General features: G+C 43.1%; 1 protein-coding gene across 6 annotated transcripts in view; it reads left to right on the top strand.

Annotated features, from left to right (window-relative positions):
• SH3TC2 (SH3 domain and tetratricopeptide repeats 2) overlaps positions 1 to 16,921 on the top strand; it is a 108,674-nt gene that overhangs the window by 45,950 nt on the left and 45,803 nt on the right. For 2 of the 6 annotated variants that reach the window (XM_074313742.1, XM_019734345.2), the window contains exons 1-2: positions 6,059 to 6,326; positions 16,783 to 16,866. In XM_074313742.1, the coding sequence (XP_074169843.1) occupies positions 6,275 to 6,326; positions 16,783 to 16,866 (136 nt within the window). In that variant the 5' untranslated portion in view covers positions 6,059 to 6,274. Of the gene's footprint in view, positions 1 to 6,057; positions 6,327 to 16,782; positions 16,867 to 16,921 lie in introns of those variants that run through there. The other 4 variants (XM_019734346.2, XM_019734347.2, XR_012489829.1 and 1 more) reach the window with 3 other exon arrangements.

The raw sequence follows: 16,921 nt of genomic DNA, 5'->3' as shown, positions 1-16,921 counted from the left end.
CTCTGCTACCTTTTTTCCCCCAAAATAAGACCTACCTGGACCATCAGCTCTAATGAGTCTTTTGGAGCAAAAATTAATATAAGACCCGGTCTTATTTTAATATAATAAAAATTAGGTATCTGAATTTTGATACTTAATTATATTATTATATTTTAATATAATAAAAATAAGACTGGGTCTTATATAATATAATATAATATAGTATAGTATAGTATAGTATAGTATAGTATAGTATAGTATAATATAATATAATATTATAATACCTGGTATAATATAATATAATATAATTCTGGGTCTTATATTAATTTTTGCTCCAAAAGACGCATTAGAGCTGATGGTCCGGTTAGGTCTTATTTTCAGGGAAACACGGTATTACCCAGGATTCCCAGCAAGAGTGAAGGCCCTCTAAACAGGTTGCTGGTCAGATGGAGACACTTGAGCAGGGGAGAAGAGAAGCAGCCTCTTTCAGCTCTAGGCAGTGCCCTCTGAGGGAGGGCCGTCAAACACTGTGGGAGCTGTGGGACCTTCTGTTACTGGAGTACACCTTCTTCCTTCTCAGATACTGGGGACATTGTGTCTGACCTTCTCCAGCTGGTAATAGCACGAGAGCTCATCCTGCACGTTAGGCCAAGAGTAACAGCTTGAAAGGCGCCCGTGGCAACCTCCCACCGGATTCCGACATGTTGTGTTTACATGTACATTTCTCCTCCTTTTTATCTTCTTCCACTTTCTTCTCTTTGTTCGCATATTTTTGTATTTATTATGACACCATCATTAAACATTCTAGGTGAACAACTTGTCATAACACATAAGCACATATAATAAAAAGACGCCATGTCCCTTTTCCCCTTACCCTGCTCCTATACCGTCTCTTACCTGTGTCGGCTCTGCCTCTGCTGATGCCCTCACCCAGCCCAGTGCTGGCAGCCCAGAGAGGGCTCCCATTTTGTGGAGCGAATAAATGGGTCACCATCATCAGGCCGATATGATCCTTTTTCTGTACATTCAAAGGCATCCACATAGTTTACTTTTGTCCATAAATGTGATGCATACATAGTGTATGTACTGTATGCAAATTTCTTTAATTTTTGCTTCATAATATGTCTTAGAGCTCTCTCCTTGCTCTATATAGAGACCAGCTTCATTCTTTTTCACTGCTGACTAAATACACCATCATTACTTGACCACTCCCATGTTGATGGGCGTTGAAGTTGCTTCCATTTCTCACTATTTCCAGCCATGCTGCTTGCCCAGGCCTCTTGTTGCCCAGGTGAGAGGAAAGAGCGGAGGTGGACTCGCTGGGTGGATGGAAGGGTTCCTCCTTCCCATCCCATTCACTGGGTCAGATGCTGGAAACCTCAATTTCTCTGAAAGATAAGCTGGGCTGGGAGACATTCCTTTCCCTGGGAGTGGTGGGGAGTGTCAGTCCTGGGCTTGCCTCCTGTACTTGGCAAACACACACACACACACACACACACACACACACACACACACACACTATCCCAGGCTCTCACTAGGGAGTTTCATTGTGGAACGTGAGCTGATTAGTGGAAGCATGTTTTGAGAAGCACGTGGAACTGAGCTTCCTGAGGTTTGACTTCTAATAGACGCTTTGCCACAAAATTGCCTAAAATTGTAGCACAGAGGACTTCGTCTTTCTGAGCCTGTTTCTTTACCTTTAAATGGGTCGGGAGGAGAGCGATGTGTGAGGAGTGGACACATCACTTGTTTAAGGACACTTTTACTGCTCACCTTCCCAGCTGAGGCTTCGGCTGCTTGCTGTTGTCCCCAGGTTTGCTGTGGGAGCCAAGAAGTGGGAGACTGACATTTTTTTTTTTTTTTTTTAATTTATTGGGGTGACAATTGTTAGTAAAATTACATAGATTTCAGGTGTACAATTCTGTATTACATCATCTATAAATCCCATTGTGTGTTCATCACCCAGAGTCAGTTCTCCTTCCATCACCATATATTCGATTCCCCTTACCCTCATCTCCCACCCCCCACCCCCCACCCCCCTTACCCTCTGGCAACCACTAAACTATTGGGAGACCGACATTTTGGAGAGAACAGTGAGAGTTCCTGGGTGAGGTCAGAGCCAGCAGCTTGGTGATTTCTGCCCCAGTCTGCGGCAACTTCTCCCCTGTTGCTGCTGGGCCAGTTCCTCAGCGGCCCTTGGCAAGGGCACATTTCCCGTCCCTTGCAGAGAAAAATCTGGAGAACACCTCACTCGAGGTCTGGTCCTCTGCACCTTCTCATGGCTGCCAGGCAATAGGGCCGCAGGTGCTGGATGGTCCTCCTGACAGAGAGAGCGTCAGGCACTGACCCGAGTGGTGGGGACCATGGCCCTGGAGTCACCCTGCCCGGGCTGGAACCCGGACTCTCCTGTGCGCTGTCAGCTGAGTGGGTGGGGCAAGTCACTCACATTTAGTTTCCGTATCTTTAAGTAGGTGGGTGAAGATTAAATGTACATTTTTCACATGAGCACATAATCAAAGCTCAGTAAGCATTTATTGTTATTTTATTATAAATGCTTGAGGGAAAAAATGGACAAATGATGAATGAACCAGAAATTAAGAGGCTTACATTTCTGCTACTGGTTCCATTCAACATAATTCCTACAGCTCATTCAGATGCAATGACTGTGCCCTAAACTTGTTTCCAATGTAATCCTAGCACTTTTGCTAATGGCTTTTCCTCGATCTGGGATGCTCTTCCCAGACTATTTCTGCCTGTCAAAAGTGCTTCAAGGCCCCTCGTCACATGCCACCTCCTCCATGAAGCTCTCTTTGCTTTTCCCCTTGGGATGTGCTCGCTTTCTCCTCATGGCTGCGATATTAGCTCTATCTACTGATGATTCACAAGTTTACGTTTCCAGCAGAAGGTGAATAAGTGATGCATTGTTCTTACGTTTCACGGGATCTGCATTTGTTTCCTAGGTCTGCCCTTACAAAGTCCTATCAACGGTGTGGCTTGAAACAACAGAAATTTATTGTGTTATAATTTTGGAGGCTAGAAGTCCAAAATCAAGGTGTCTTCCTGGCGACGCTGCCTCTGACATCTGTAAGGGGAACCCTTCGCTGTGTCTCCTTAGTTTCCGGTGGTTTGCGGGCAGTTCTGCCCGTCCTTGGCCGGCTGGCAGGTACCTCTCTCTACTCTTTCCCTTCATTGTCACATGGCTTCTCCAGGTCTCTATTTCTTCACACGGTGTTTTTTTGTTTGTTTGTTTGTTTTAATAAAAACACAAGATCTGTTGGATTAGGGGCCAACCCTACTCCAGTATGAACTCATCTTAAATAATTATATCTACAACAATCCTATTTCCAAATAAAGTCGCATTCTGAGATACTGTGGGTTAAGTCTTCAATGTATCATTTTTGGGGGCCACAATTTTACCCATAACATAGTCTTTCAGTTTTTCCCTTGAATTATAGTACCCAAGCATATCTTATATCCCAATTAGATTATAAAATTTCCAAGAAAACAATTTAATTGTATATCTGAAGGGGCAATCCCGCCGCTTTTGGGCTGGATTTGGTCAGCAGGCATGTTTTTCTGCCCTGGAGCATTGTCCCACAAAGTGCTTGGGAAGATTTCCTGAATTAGTTTGTAAATAGTTAAAAGTTGGGAAACTTCAGCTGGAAATCTGGATGTCTGGTTTCCATGACAACTCCGAATGTCTGGTCAGCTCTCCAGGGGACATTACACCAAGTTCCTCATTGCCTGAAGCCTAGCAGGGCTTCTCCTTAGACTGGACAGTGCCTTCCTTGTACCACATATATAGCCTTTCGGTTCTGTCTCTCTGGAGAACGTTGACTAATACACTCTTCATTGAAATACATATATATCTAATACCTAAGCCTTTCTTACCACCTCCACCGCTACCACTCTGGTTCAAGCCGTTATCATCTCTCTCCTGGATGTTACAATGGCTGCATTGCTGAAATGCCAGCTGACCCTTTAAAACCATAAGTCAGTCATGTGACTCCTCTCTTTAGCATCCTTCATTGGCACCCATCTCACTGAGAGTAAAAGATGACGTCCTTACGTGGCTTTCAAGGTTGTACACAATCTGACCTCCTGCTGCTTTCTCTGATCGCATCGCTCCGCACTGGACTCCAAGCACACATGCTTTTCCTTTCATGTGCCATGCATGTTCCAGCCTCAGGGCTTTTGCACCTACTGCTTGTCTCTTGTCCAGAAAGCTCTCTGTTCTGGCTAATTCATCTGAACTACCCGGAAGCAGAATAGCACTGGTTTCTTGCATCTCAGAAGAGATGACTTTATCCAGTATGGACCATTCATTTCAGATTTGCCAAAATGTGTGTCTCAACCAACTGCCTCAGGGTGTCATCTATGACAGATGACCTTCCATTGATTGGTCTTGATCATTTACAGTGTCTGATCTCTGTTGCTGCACCTGTAAAATAGTGGTGTGCAGGCAAGTCAGGGATGAATGGTAAATCTGAGCATTTGTTGCCGTGTTGTCGCAAGGTACACCATGGTTTCTCTACACTGTCTGATTCTCACATACCTCCCAAAGTTTTGAGTGGCTGCTTTCTAAAGATACCCTTCCCCTTTTATCTTGGGCCCAAGAAAACATCTTAATTCATACTTAAAACACTGTGCTTTGGTGAAGGAAAAGGCAGGGGACATGTTATGGGAAGTGCATACTTTAAACATCCTCCTTGGTGGCACTGCGATCAGAGAGAGTCTGTGCCCCCGGTGTCCCCTGCCCCTGCTCCAGCCCGATCCTTCCTCACTGTGCTCATGGAAAGAGCCCGTAATCAGAAAAGTGAAGCTCCTGGGCTGTGGCATCAACTAGACCTGGTGCAAGTCCTGAATCTGACATTTGTAGATGGTAGGTCCTTAGACACATTACACAACCCTCTTCATTAATTTCCTCACTTACAAAATAGAGATGATAATGCCTACATTCTGGGATTTAAATGAAGTCATGGGTAAAGAGTGCCTGGCCTGTAGTAAACATTCCGTAACTGGGAATCAAGATGAGTCAGGTTTGAAACTGAAGACAGACCTCAGAGACATGGTTGAGATGCTGTCACCTGGGGCTGAGCTGATGAGGTGTGTGGTGGATGCTCCTGACCAGCCCAGTGAGACTGACCCTGAGCCATCCTTTGCACTGTCACCCCAGTGCTGCTCCCAGCATTTCAACTTCACTAGGCCACTTCCCTCCTTAAAATGCTTGTGAGAGTGACCTCAAGTTCAGCCTCTAAGTAGCCGTCAGGACCCTGCCTTCTCTCGGCCCACACCGCCTCACTCTTTGGACCACTCACCATGGACCTTTGCTCTTGGCATTAAAGAAACATTAAGTAATTAGCCCTTGAGCTTGGTTGTTAGACAACTCATGCCTCTGTCTAATTTTGTTGGCATTCAGCCGTATTATCTCCATTTTCTTTGCGAGATGTCATGGGAAGTTTTCTGAGATTCAGCCACGCGGTGTCAACTGTATTTCCCTGCTCTGCTGACTATTCAAAATGGAAAAGAGGTTGGCCTGTGTGACGAGTTTTTTGTGCATACTTGTAGCCTGAACATACCTGGTCCTCCACCTTCTCACCTGTAAGATGTTGGGCTACATCAGGTGATTTCCCGGAACCCTTCTGACCAAAACCTTGGGAGCCAATGCTGGGGCTTTGCACCTTCCCCAGCAAGAAGCTGGCTCATTGATGCTGGTGGGGTTGAGGTCAGATGCGGCGCTCACAGCTCCAGCTTCAGCTTCCTGGCTTCATGCAGATCTCCAAAGGAGGTGTTTGCAGAGAGAGAGGCTGGGTGGGGATCACTTTCTCCGCTGCTGCACTCAGAGTCAGGAGTCAGCGAGTCAGCGGGCCAAGTCAGTCAGGGAGGGGGCAAGAACAGCAGTCTGATTCCTGGGATGCTCTCTGCCCTCCTCCCCCGCTCTGGCTGCCCCCACAGGAACCAAACTGTGTCTCTCAATCCTAGAATGCCAGGAATGTGCCACAGCCTGATAGGCATGAAGCAATCTGCAGAGAGGCAGGGAGGAGCTCTGCTCCCAGCCAGAGGCCTGGCCGTGCAAAGGCTATGGGGCCTGAGGGCTGGGCAGCCCCTCCCATCCTCCCTGGGCCTCCCGCTGCAGCCGGGATTTCAAAGGCTGCTTTGTGCATTGCAGCGGGGCCTTGGTCCCTGTGTGCCAGGGAGGAGGCGGGAGGAGGTACACCGTGGGGAGGCTGTCCCCTCCCAGGGCTCTTCTGGCTGGTGTTCCCAGGGCTCTCGGCCCGGGGAGGATGGTGCACACATGGGTGGCTGCTTCTGCATCCCCGGGGAGCTGAGACTGTCCTTGGGCCCAGGTGAGTTTCCTGGGGGGCCCTGGCCTATGTCTTGCCCGATTCGGTAGGTCCAGTGAGGGTTCAGGGGTCTGCTGGTTTGGGGAAAGGGCTCTCCCAAAGACGGGGAGATGGTTGTGCTTTCTGGCTCCCTCTTCTCTTCCTAGGTTAGTATTTGTCATTCTGGCTTTGTGAAAAGGGAGTAAAGCCTGGGCAACATCTACTTTCCTGAGAGAGCAGCTTAGAGCTGGCTTTGCAAGGAGCGGTGCTGCTCTTGGCTGCCACTCCCAGGGTGTAACTAAGCCCTTCCTTCCTTTTTTCCCAGGATTCTCTAGGTCAGGAAGAAAGCTCAGGCTGGGAGTTCCTCTGGGGCCCATAGGTGGTCATAAACTTGGCCTCAGTCCCTAAACCCTATTTTTGTCAGGGTTGCTGTTATTGGAGAAAAACAGGCAGTTTCCTGCCTCCTACCTGTTAACAATGTGATGTATTTTTTTGGTACGTCAACTTGAGGCCACAGAGGGTTGTTGCTCTAAGTAATTGTCAAGTCATAGAAACTTGACATCGGGTGACCAACCATCTGGGTTTGCCCGGGACCGACGACTTTTCCAGGTCAGTGCTAAAATTGGGCCAGTCCCAGGCAAATCAAGATGGTTGGTCACCCTTGCTCCTTGCTTCTTTTCAGAGCAAGACCAAGGTGGGGCCCTGTCGTCACACAAATGGCATTTATCAGAGTGATTGGCAGCTTTGGGGGTTTGGGGGAGAGAGTGGGTTGGGGGAGGACTAGTGGAGAGATAGAAGAGCATTACACCAAGGAAGCACTCCCAACCTTTGTTAGCATTCCATGTCTTCCTGGAGCACCGCCATAGTTCCTTGGAGGGGAGCCCAGGAGAACCCCTAGACAAGGCTTTCGGATCACTGACAGATGACCTTCCCCGGGAGTCTTGTTACCTGGGCTCAGCAATGTGGAAACACTAGAGGTCTTCAAAGTGAACTGGAAGCAGCCATGTTCTGCTTCCGCCCCTTGAAGTCCCAGCCTGGGCACTTTGGAACGTCCAACAGGGAGAGGCTCCCAGATTGAGGCTACCTTGGACCTAAAATTATAAGTAAACAACCCCCCAAACAATACCGTGAAGCAGGCATATCCCAGTTAATCACCTGGCCTTTGAGGCCAGCGTGTCTGGGTTTGATCTTGGTTCTTTGACTTGCCTTGAACAATTTATTTAACCTTTCTAAGTTTCAGTTTCCTCCTCTGTGGATTTTGTGATATAATTATGTCTTACTCAGAGGGTTGTGGTGGGGCTTAAGACTGCACGTGAAACACTTGAAACAACCTGGCACACAGTTAATTAAGCACAATAAATATTAGCCATATGAAGTACATTTCTATGGCTCTAGCATATTACATACACTCTCTCTCTAGGCTTCTGTTTGCTCATCTATAAAATGAGGGGGTAGTTTACTTGGGCTTTGGAGGTGTCTTGGGACCTCTGCTCCTGCTCCCTGACCCCCAGCTTCAAATGGAGCAGCTCTGCTTCTGTTTGACATCTGTCCTTCAGCCCAAGATTTCATGTAAAAGAATTCCGTAGCTCAAAACAAACAAACAAACAAACATTGAAGAAGACATTGTTAAAGTTCTTCAACTCTATCACTCAATTATTTTATTGTTTCACCTGACTTTGCTGTTAATAATTGGTTGGCATCTGAGATTCACTTTTTCACCAAGCATTAGCTTGCTGTTTATTTCTATTGAGGTTTCTCATGAGATCCTTCCATTTTGTTCTGCATACTTGTGAGGGCCTTTCCCTAGGGCTGTTGATGTAGGCAGTGTAGGTCTGAGGCTACGTGATATGAACATCCCCTTCTAAGTGCCCTTATTTATCTTAGAGAAATGGAACAATGTACGAGATACATCCTGGGGTCACTTAATAGTTGTGTGACTTTGGGCCCATCTCTGATAGTCTTTGAATCTTTCAACTGAGCATAAATGCAACATGAGGCTTTGGCTAGAAATAAATGATAAAGATTTATTCAAGGGCCTTAGGATTTGCAAACTGTAAACACAACGAGGCAATAGCCAGAGGGTTCCAGAGCAGGAAGAAAAGCCAAGTGTTCTTATAGTAAAGAGGACATTCTTGAGAAGAACCAGTCCTGCATCCTTAGGCTCCCGTGATCCTCTAGTGGTCTAGATGATGGAAGTCAGCTGACTCAGATGCAGGAAGATTCTTTCCTTAGTACTTCAGGGGATAATTAGGATATTATCTGGAGATTCCGTGGATATTCAGGTAATGACACAAGACTGGGAAGTCCAAAGGTGTAAGTTCTCAGGTCCATTAGAACAACAGAATTGTTTCCTCATCCCTCCACAGACTTGATTTTATTAGGTTGGTGCAAAAGTCGTTGCGATTTAAAAGGTTAAAAACAATGGCAAAAACTACAATTACTTTTGCACCAACCTAATAGTAATTTAGCAGCTTGACTCTAGTGACTTCATTTTATTTCTTTACTCTATTCCTCAAAACTCAGTTTTCCTGTCTATAAACTGGATCTAATGGTAGTATCTATTACCTGGAGCTTTTGTGAGGATTAATTCAGATAATTCATCTCATGGGTTTAGCACAGGCTCTGGCTTCCGATAACCTCTCAGTAAATGTGGGCTGTTTTATTGTTAGCAAACAGGGACCATTCTCACATTCCTTCTTCCTAAGTCCTGACTCCATTGGAATAGGAGTCTGTGCTCATGTTTCTTTGGCTGCTGCTGTCTGTCTAAGTCGGAGTAAACAGTGAGGATCAACAGTCCTCAGGGGCAAGGGAGGCAGGAAAGGAGAAGGTTCTTGATGAAACTGAGCCCTGGACCGCTAGCTGCCCAGCTGGTTTGCTGCTGTGTGACGCAATGATTAATGTTGGTTCTGACGACACCAGGCATGCTACATTCTTACACATGGATGTGGCCAGCAGCGTTTGCTCCCTTTGCTAGTTCTTATTTGCTTACATGACCCTCCCAATTGCTGTGCTCCTTCAGCTTCAGCATGAGGAATAGAGTCAGTGGAACTGTAACAGCTATGTACGATGTCAGAGGGGCAGTAGATTGGGGGAGGGGGTTATCACTTTGTGAGGGATATAAATGTCTAACTATTACATTGTTTTGTACACCTGAATCTAATAATAAAAAATAAAATAGAATAAAATAAATAAAAACCTGAAAGGGATCCAGTAAAAAAAAAGAGCAGATCACAAATGTTCATTTCCCCTTGGTCAGATTTTGGAACCATGCACACAACTCACTGCAAAGGAAGCTTAGCAATAGACTTTAGCTAGCCAGTCATGTGCCTGGTTAAAATTTGGAGGTACTTGGGGAAAAAAGGAAGGGAAAAGTGGGAGAATGGATCTTGGGGGACATTTAGCAATCTCTGCCACACATACTATACACAAGGCTCTGTAATTTGCTTATTTCATAATATCCCTCCAAATCAATAATTATAGAGCCAATGTGGTTTAATAGCTGTCTAATATCTCCTTGTATAGTTCTAATGTATTCAACTAGTCCTATATCGGTGGACATTCAGGTTAAGTCCATCTTTGTAGTCCCATAAAATTTCTTCAATAAACATGCTTATTCATAGAAAAAAAAGGAAATCTCCCAATTGCATGAGGTGAGATGGTGAATTTCTGGTCAGTTGCCATCATCTCTGACTTCCCAGACCCTTAAATGTTCTTGCCATTGTTTAATAAAGTGTAGTTGCTCACTTACGATTATAGAATGAGTCATGTCAAAGTTTGTCAGCTTAACAGTACACCTGAAGCTGAACAATACTGAATGCCAACTATAATTTTATATAAATATATATAGTATGTATATTTATATATTTGTATGTATATTGTTACAGGAAGCGGAGTCAGCATTAGGAATAGAGACAGTGGAAATGGAATAGCTCTGTGCGATGTCAGAGGGATAGTGGATGGGGGGAGAGGGGTTCACACAGTGTGAGGGATATAAATGATAAACGTCTAAGTTTTGCTTTGTCTTGTGCACCTGAAACTAATAAAATTAAAAAAAAAAAGTTTGTCAGCTTAAAAGCTTCTAGCACTTTCCCTTTATCTTCAACACATTCTTGAAGAAATTTGACAGACTTATACCCTTAAACAGAGGATGTGGGAGAGATACTTGTCAAATCGCCTACCTACATCAATTGTTAGTGTTTGTAACTTCCCTTTCAACCTTTTAGGTAAATACGAACCATTAGTATAATAATAGGAGATTGAAGGTGAGTGCTGACAATAGTAAATGATGCTTCACATTTGAATTTTTGAAAACTTGTGAGGCATTTTGAACACACTGATAATAGATAATATTAGAACAAGAAAACTACCATCTAGCATTAGTAAATTTCTATTTTACACCATATTAGCTTCAGAACTTCTTTATTTTTCTCCTACTTTTTGAAAAAATAAAGCATTACAGATACAATTAAGGGTCTCCTCGTAGTTCTTCCCAATTTGGTTTTCTTTTTTCCCTTCCCAAAGTTAATCACTTTCATGAATTCAGTGGTTTTGGGCTTTTATTACATATTCATTGCAAAAAATTTATCTTGAAGATTTTAAAAATTAAACAAAATCATATCATTATGCCACTTGCTTCTCCCCCCAATATTATTATCTAAGCTATTTCCATGTAGATAGGTGTAGCTATAATTTTTATTTGATATTTGTCCCAATAAGAACAGCGTGGGTTTACATCATAAAAACTGTTGGTGGTATGCTTGTCAGGTCAAAGAAGGCAAATATGTGGATGGAGAAAAAAAGCATGCAGGGAAATGTTTACTGTTTAGTTTTCCTCTTAAAGTTGGGGTAGGTGGGTGGGTAGGAGCAAAAAGAAACTGAGAGAGGAGAAATGGGAGTGAATTCTCATTTCCACCAAGTTTCTGTGGATTAGGTGTTTCCCAGATTAAGATTCTAGATCTCAGATTTCTGAGGTCAGGTTAGTGTAGTGGAAACAGCAAGGTCTGCATCCAGTGATCTGTATGGCCCCTGAGTCTCTTTCTAACTCTGTTTGACTTTGGTAAAAATCATTACTCTTCTCTGGGCCTTAGTTTCTCAACAGTAAAATTAGGAGGGAAAAAAAGTGATCTCTTAAATTCCTTCTAACATTCGTTTTCTTTGATTATTGCCTCTTATTTTTATCTCTCATATTCAATATGTCAAGATGCCTTCTCTTTTCTTACATTAAAATATATCATTCACTCCATTCCCTCACCTCTCATTTGCCAAGATCACAGTCCACATGGATTGCCATAAGTTTTTCCATTGGCTTTCTTGCCTTGTTCTGTCCTTCTTGTGCCACTCCAGGTAGAATTTCCACTTTTATTATGCTACTCCCAAGCTCAAGAATGTTTCATGACTCCCTTTTGCTTGCTGTATCCATTCTAATTTCTCTGCCTTTCTTACTATACTCTCCCTGTCCTGGCTTTACCATATTTATCAAGTTTAGCCCCATGGTCACCCACCTCTTTGGAACATACAGGTTGGCCTTTGCCATCTCACGTGCATCCAAAACTCATTTACTCCTATCCTACTGAACTCTTTACTGGTAATCCTGCTTCCCGCCCCATATAATTTTACCAAGAAAAGAAAAAGGGAGCCACAGACTAGGGGATAATATTTGTAAACCATATATCTGATGCTTGTATACAGAACATTAAAAGAAAACAAACAACACCTCTTGTAACTCAGTAATGAAAATGTAACAGTTAAAATGGGGCAACACGTTTGTATAGACACTTTTATTTAGAAAATATACGAATGACAAATAAGCACATGAAAAAAATGCTCAGTATCATCAGTTATTAAGGAAATGCAAATTGAAGCAATGAGATACAACCGAGCACCTATAGAATGATTAAAATGAGAAGACTGATACTATCAAATGTTGGTGCGGATGTGGAGCAACTGGAACTCTCACACATTGCTAATGAGAATAAAAAATGGTACAGCCACGTTGAAAAGTAGTTTGGCAGTTTTTAAATAAATTTCAGAGTTTTTTGAATTGTTAGTAACTTTTTCTGACTACTACTACTACTACTACTAATGAAACTAGTTTCCAGAAAGTAATTTATTGACTCATAAAAGGAAAAGTCCAGGGATTGTTTGCTTCAGGTTGGCTAGATCAAGATATTCAAATGATGTTATCATGAAGTTATCTTTCCTAAGCTCTGTTTGTACTGGGTTGGCCTCAACCTCAGGTAGGCTTTCTCCCTGTGTTGGGCCCCACAGCTCCGGGCTGTCATCATCACAGTTGCACGTGCAGTGGAAAGACTTCTTTTCTTCCTGAAAAGTGCTGATGAGGGTCCTAGGACCAAATTTCATTGGCTTACCATTGTTTGCATGGCTATGGCACAGCATAACTTGATTGGCGTGTGTCTCAGTCATGTGCCCACTCTTGGAGCTAGGGGTGGAGTTAGCCCCATCTGAACCACACAGACTGGGTTCACATGGGTCCCATGCCTAACAAGGGGTGGAGTCCAGGACAGTCAGATGGACTCCAAAGTCCATCTGTTCCTAGCCAGGACAGTCAGATGGACTCCAAAGTCTTTGTTCCTAGCCATTTCTCTACTTGCCTCTAGGGTTAGAAAGCAAAGGCATGACCATTACAGAATATTTGGAAAGTAGACAAAAATATAGGAAAGATAATTTAAAATGGCTAAGCAATAGCCACCATGGACCTTTTGGGTTACTTCCAAAACATCATGTATTTTTCCTACAGTACTTCATTCTGTATGACAGTTTTTGTTGCCTGGAATCGTCTCTGGTTCTTTTTCAAGGCCCAGCTCAAGTGTTCAAATTCCATGTCGAAATATAATTCCATGTGTAAAAATGCTTTGTAAAATGTAAATCGCTGTGCAACTATTAACTGCTTTTCCTATTGCAGAGCTCATGCTCATGTTCCAGATTCCTTATTGTTTCTCAAGGAGCTGGTTTCTGGCTCATGGGTCCCAGGACATCTGGTGAATTGGCTCTCTCTATGCCTGAGACTCTCACACTGGAGAGGACATCAGAAATCCCCAAGGTGCTAATTAAAAACATACACCTCTAGACGCTACTTCTAAGTATTCTGAGGTAGAATAGGTAGAGAAGGGCAAATTTTTATAAAAATTTACGATTCACACAATTATGCACTGAATTATATGGGCACAGCTTGGTACAGAATTTTTACAAGATGAAAATGCCCATCTATGATGCTTCCTGTGGCAGCAATTCGTTTATTCTCATTGCTGTATTATATTTAATTGTACCTACTATCATTTACTTATCCATTCTAGTGTAGATGGACATTTGCATTGTTGCCAGGTTTTGGCTGCCATGAATACTGCTGCTCTGAATGTTTTAGTAGATGTTTTTTGGTGAATATATGTATGTACTATTTTGGGTATGTACCTAGGAGGGTAATTGCTGAATCTTATGCATATACATGTATGTATGTATGCATTTGTTCAGCCTGAATTGATACGGTCAAACAGTTTTGCGAAGTGAAAAATTTCAAACTTATTCTCACACTTGCCATATCTATTATAGGAGTTCTAGTTGCTGTGTATCCTTACAAACACTTGGTTTTCTGTGTCTTTTTCATTTTAGCCAGTCTATGTAATGGTGTTCCATTGAGAGTTTAACTTTCATTTTCCTGATGAGTGTGAGAAAATTTTCATAAATTTATTGGCCATTTGAATATTATCTTTGATAAAATGCCTATTCAAGCCTTTTGCCCATTTTTGTAGAAGGTTGCCTATCTATTGCTTAAAGACTTTTAGCATTGTTTTCATATAGTCTGGATTCTAGCTCTTTGATAAATATACGTCTTTTTTACATTTTCTTTTACTCTGTCTCCTTTCACTCTCTTAATTGCATCTTTTGATTGACAGGAGTTTCTAATTTTAATGTATTCCAATTTATCCATTTTTTTTCTTTGTGGGTAGTGTTTTTTCCATTCTGTTTTAAGAAATCACTGGCTACTCCAAGTCATGCAGATGTTATTCTATATTTTTCTATAAGTTTTTTGTATCGGTATCTTTTACAAAACAAGTACCTACAAGAAAGTAACTCTGATACAGACAGTCCACAGATCATGTTCTGTGAAACTCTGCGATTTTCTGCTGTAAACCTCACCCATCCTTTCAGAGCTGTGCACCCAACCTCTCCCCGCAATCAGGGTCGTCATCCTGGGCTTCCTTCTTCAAGGTGGACTCACTTCATGGGCCCTCATCATCCTCAGGTTGTTGTCCTTCTTATGCAGTCCTACATAAGGGACACACTCTCAAAACTTGCCAAGGCTGAGTGTAAATGGGTGACCTGTCAGTGTGGGCATCGTGATGGCCAGAGAACAAATGCGCTGTACAGGGGCAGCAACCATTCAGCCTCCGCTGATTGTTGTTGCCACGTGAGAATGAAGGCCCCCAGATCTTCCAGTTCTCAAAGCACAGCCAAGCATCCGGCTTGTGCAAAACATCCTGATTTCTAAATAATATCAAGCAATTCAAACTTTAAAACTTCACTGTGTGGGCAAAAAAAAAGAAAAAAGAAATGTTTGTGAGTTTTCTATGGCCTGTGGCTTCTGGTCTACCAGTTTCCAAATTCTGTGCTAGAGTAGAGGAGCAGGCTGCCACTCCAGGTGTGATCCTGGGACCAGCAGGGATATCGCCTGGGACCACATTAGAAACGTAGGACGTCAGGCTTAGCTACTGAGGCAGAATCTGCATTTTTATCAATATTTCCAGGTAATGTCCCTGCACATTAGAGTTTGAGCACCACCAATGTAGACACGTGGTTCTTAACACTGACTAAAATTAGAAGCATTTGGGGAACTTAAAAAAAATTCCCTGTGGCTGGGCTGTATTACAAACCTCATAAATCAGCGTTTCTGGAAATAAGACCCAGGCACTGGTATTTTCAAAAAGCAACCTGGATGATTCAAATAGGCAGCTAGGATTAAGAAGCACTCATTTAGAGCAATCCCTCCTTTATGGGTGGGAAAAGTGAAATCTGAGAAAATGGACACATGAAATGTCTTGCCCAAGGTCACTTAACTAATGTGTGGGAGAATCTGATTGTTCTCAAACTCGTATCTCACGATTCCCAAGCCAGTGTCTTTTTGCTACAGTTACTTTTAGTTCCTGGGGGCAGAACTACGAAAAGATCCTGTTCAACTAGAGCTCATTACTGCCAGCTTTCCAGCTAAGCTGCTTAGCTTTCAGCACTGAACCCTAACGAGATTTACTGGATGAAGAGCTGTGAGCTGATGGGCCCCTCCTTCTGCCTATTTAAGCCAAAACCACTTTATTCTCCCTGTTCATCACCAAAACGTACTGTGTTTGCTATGACGAAATGGGAGGTCTTCCACTTGGATCTCAAAATCGAGCTGCATAGGCACAGAGGAGGCGTAGCCACCACGCAACAAGAGGAGGATTTGGGTTCAGCACGAACCGGCAGTGACTGCACGGAACACGATTGCTCTGTCACTTAGCACATGCAGCTTGGGCTGCATCAACAGAAGCACAGGTCCAGAATGCACACCTGGTGGGCCTGCTTGACTTTGACCCACCACCATTGTACAAGTGAAGAAAATGGGAGGATTAAATGAGGGGTTGAGCCAAGATTGCTTATCCCTCTTTTCGGGACCAGACAATATAATATTCTGACCCCATAGTATAGTCCTTGAGCAGTTTCATAGTCAAAAGAACAGAGTAAGCAACCGTAATGTATTAAGGACTTGCATTCTCTTGTTGTATTTTGGGGATACCATGAAAGAGGCCTACAATCCATAGTAATACATGTGAAATTCCCTTCCTTTATATCTATTGTCCCATGTTTTATAGTAACACTCTACTCTTTTCAACTCTTTGCCATCAAAATCACCTCCTCCCTAATCTTTTTTCTCCTTTTCACTCCAGTTCTACAGCTGCAAAGAGGAATATTTTGGAAACCCAGGGATGAGAGAAGTCCCATACAGGACGGTATTTAGTGAGCAGACAGAAGGACAGTCTGGGGACAATCATATAGTTCAGGGTCACTACAGCTATGCCCCAGCCATCTCTCTAATGATGCCACTCTCCTTTGCTCTGGTGCAGCACTTCCGATATCCACCCATTGACCTTAAACCTTGCTGTAGTCAGATCTATAATGACCTTGTAGGCTCAACATGTATTGAGCACCTTCAGTGTACTAAGCCATGGGACTCAGTCTGATCTCTGGGTAGGAATCTGTTTTTATTTTAATCAAATGGAGACACGCCAACTGCTTTAGGATTGAGATAACATGTATGACAGTTTTTTGATAACAGTTGAGTACTAAATAATTATAAGGCAATGGTGATAACAATTAGAATTCATCCATGCCACCAGCCCTGGAGAAAAATGATCACTTGACCAAAACTTGCAGTTCTTACTTATAACTTGCTTATACTTCCACAAATGAGTTTTCATTCGATCTCCTCCAGGTAAAGAAACTCCTTCCAAGGATCCAGCCACATCCTCACCTGAAGAGAAGGAAAAATGTTTCCTGCCACAGAACATGATTCCAGGTATCTAAGCCCCAAAGACAAACTCTATTAAATAATTTTTTCCCGTGTAGAATAT

This window comes from Rhinolophus sinicus, linkage group LG10 (assembly GCF_036562045.2).
Source record: "Rhinolophus sinicus isolate RSC01 linkage group LG10, ASM3656204v1, whole genome shotgun sequence".
NCBI lineage: Eukaryota > Metazoa > Chordata > Mammalia > Chiroptera > Rhinolophidae > Rhinolophus > Rhinolophus sinicus.
Note: the sequence above shows the minus strand (reverse complement) of the source record. Positions and strands in the feature narration are given on the sequence as shown.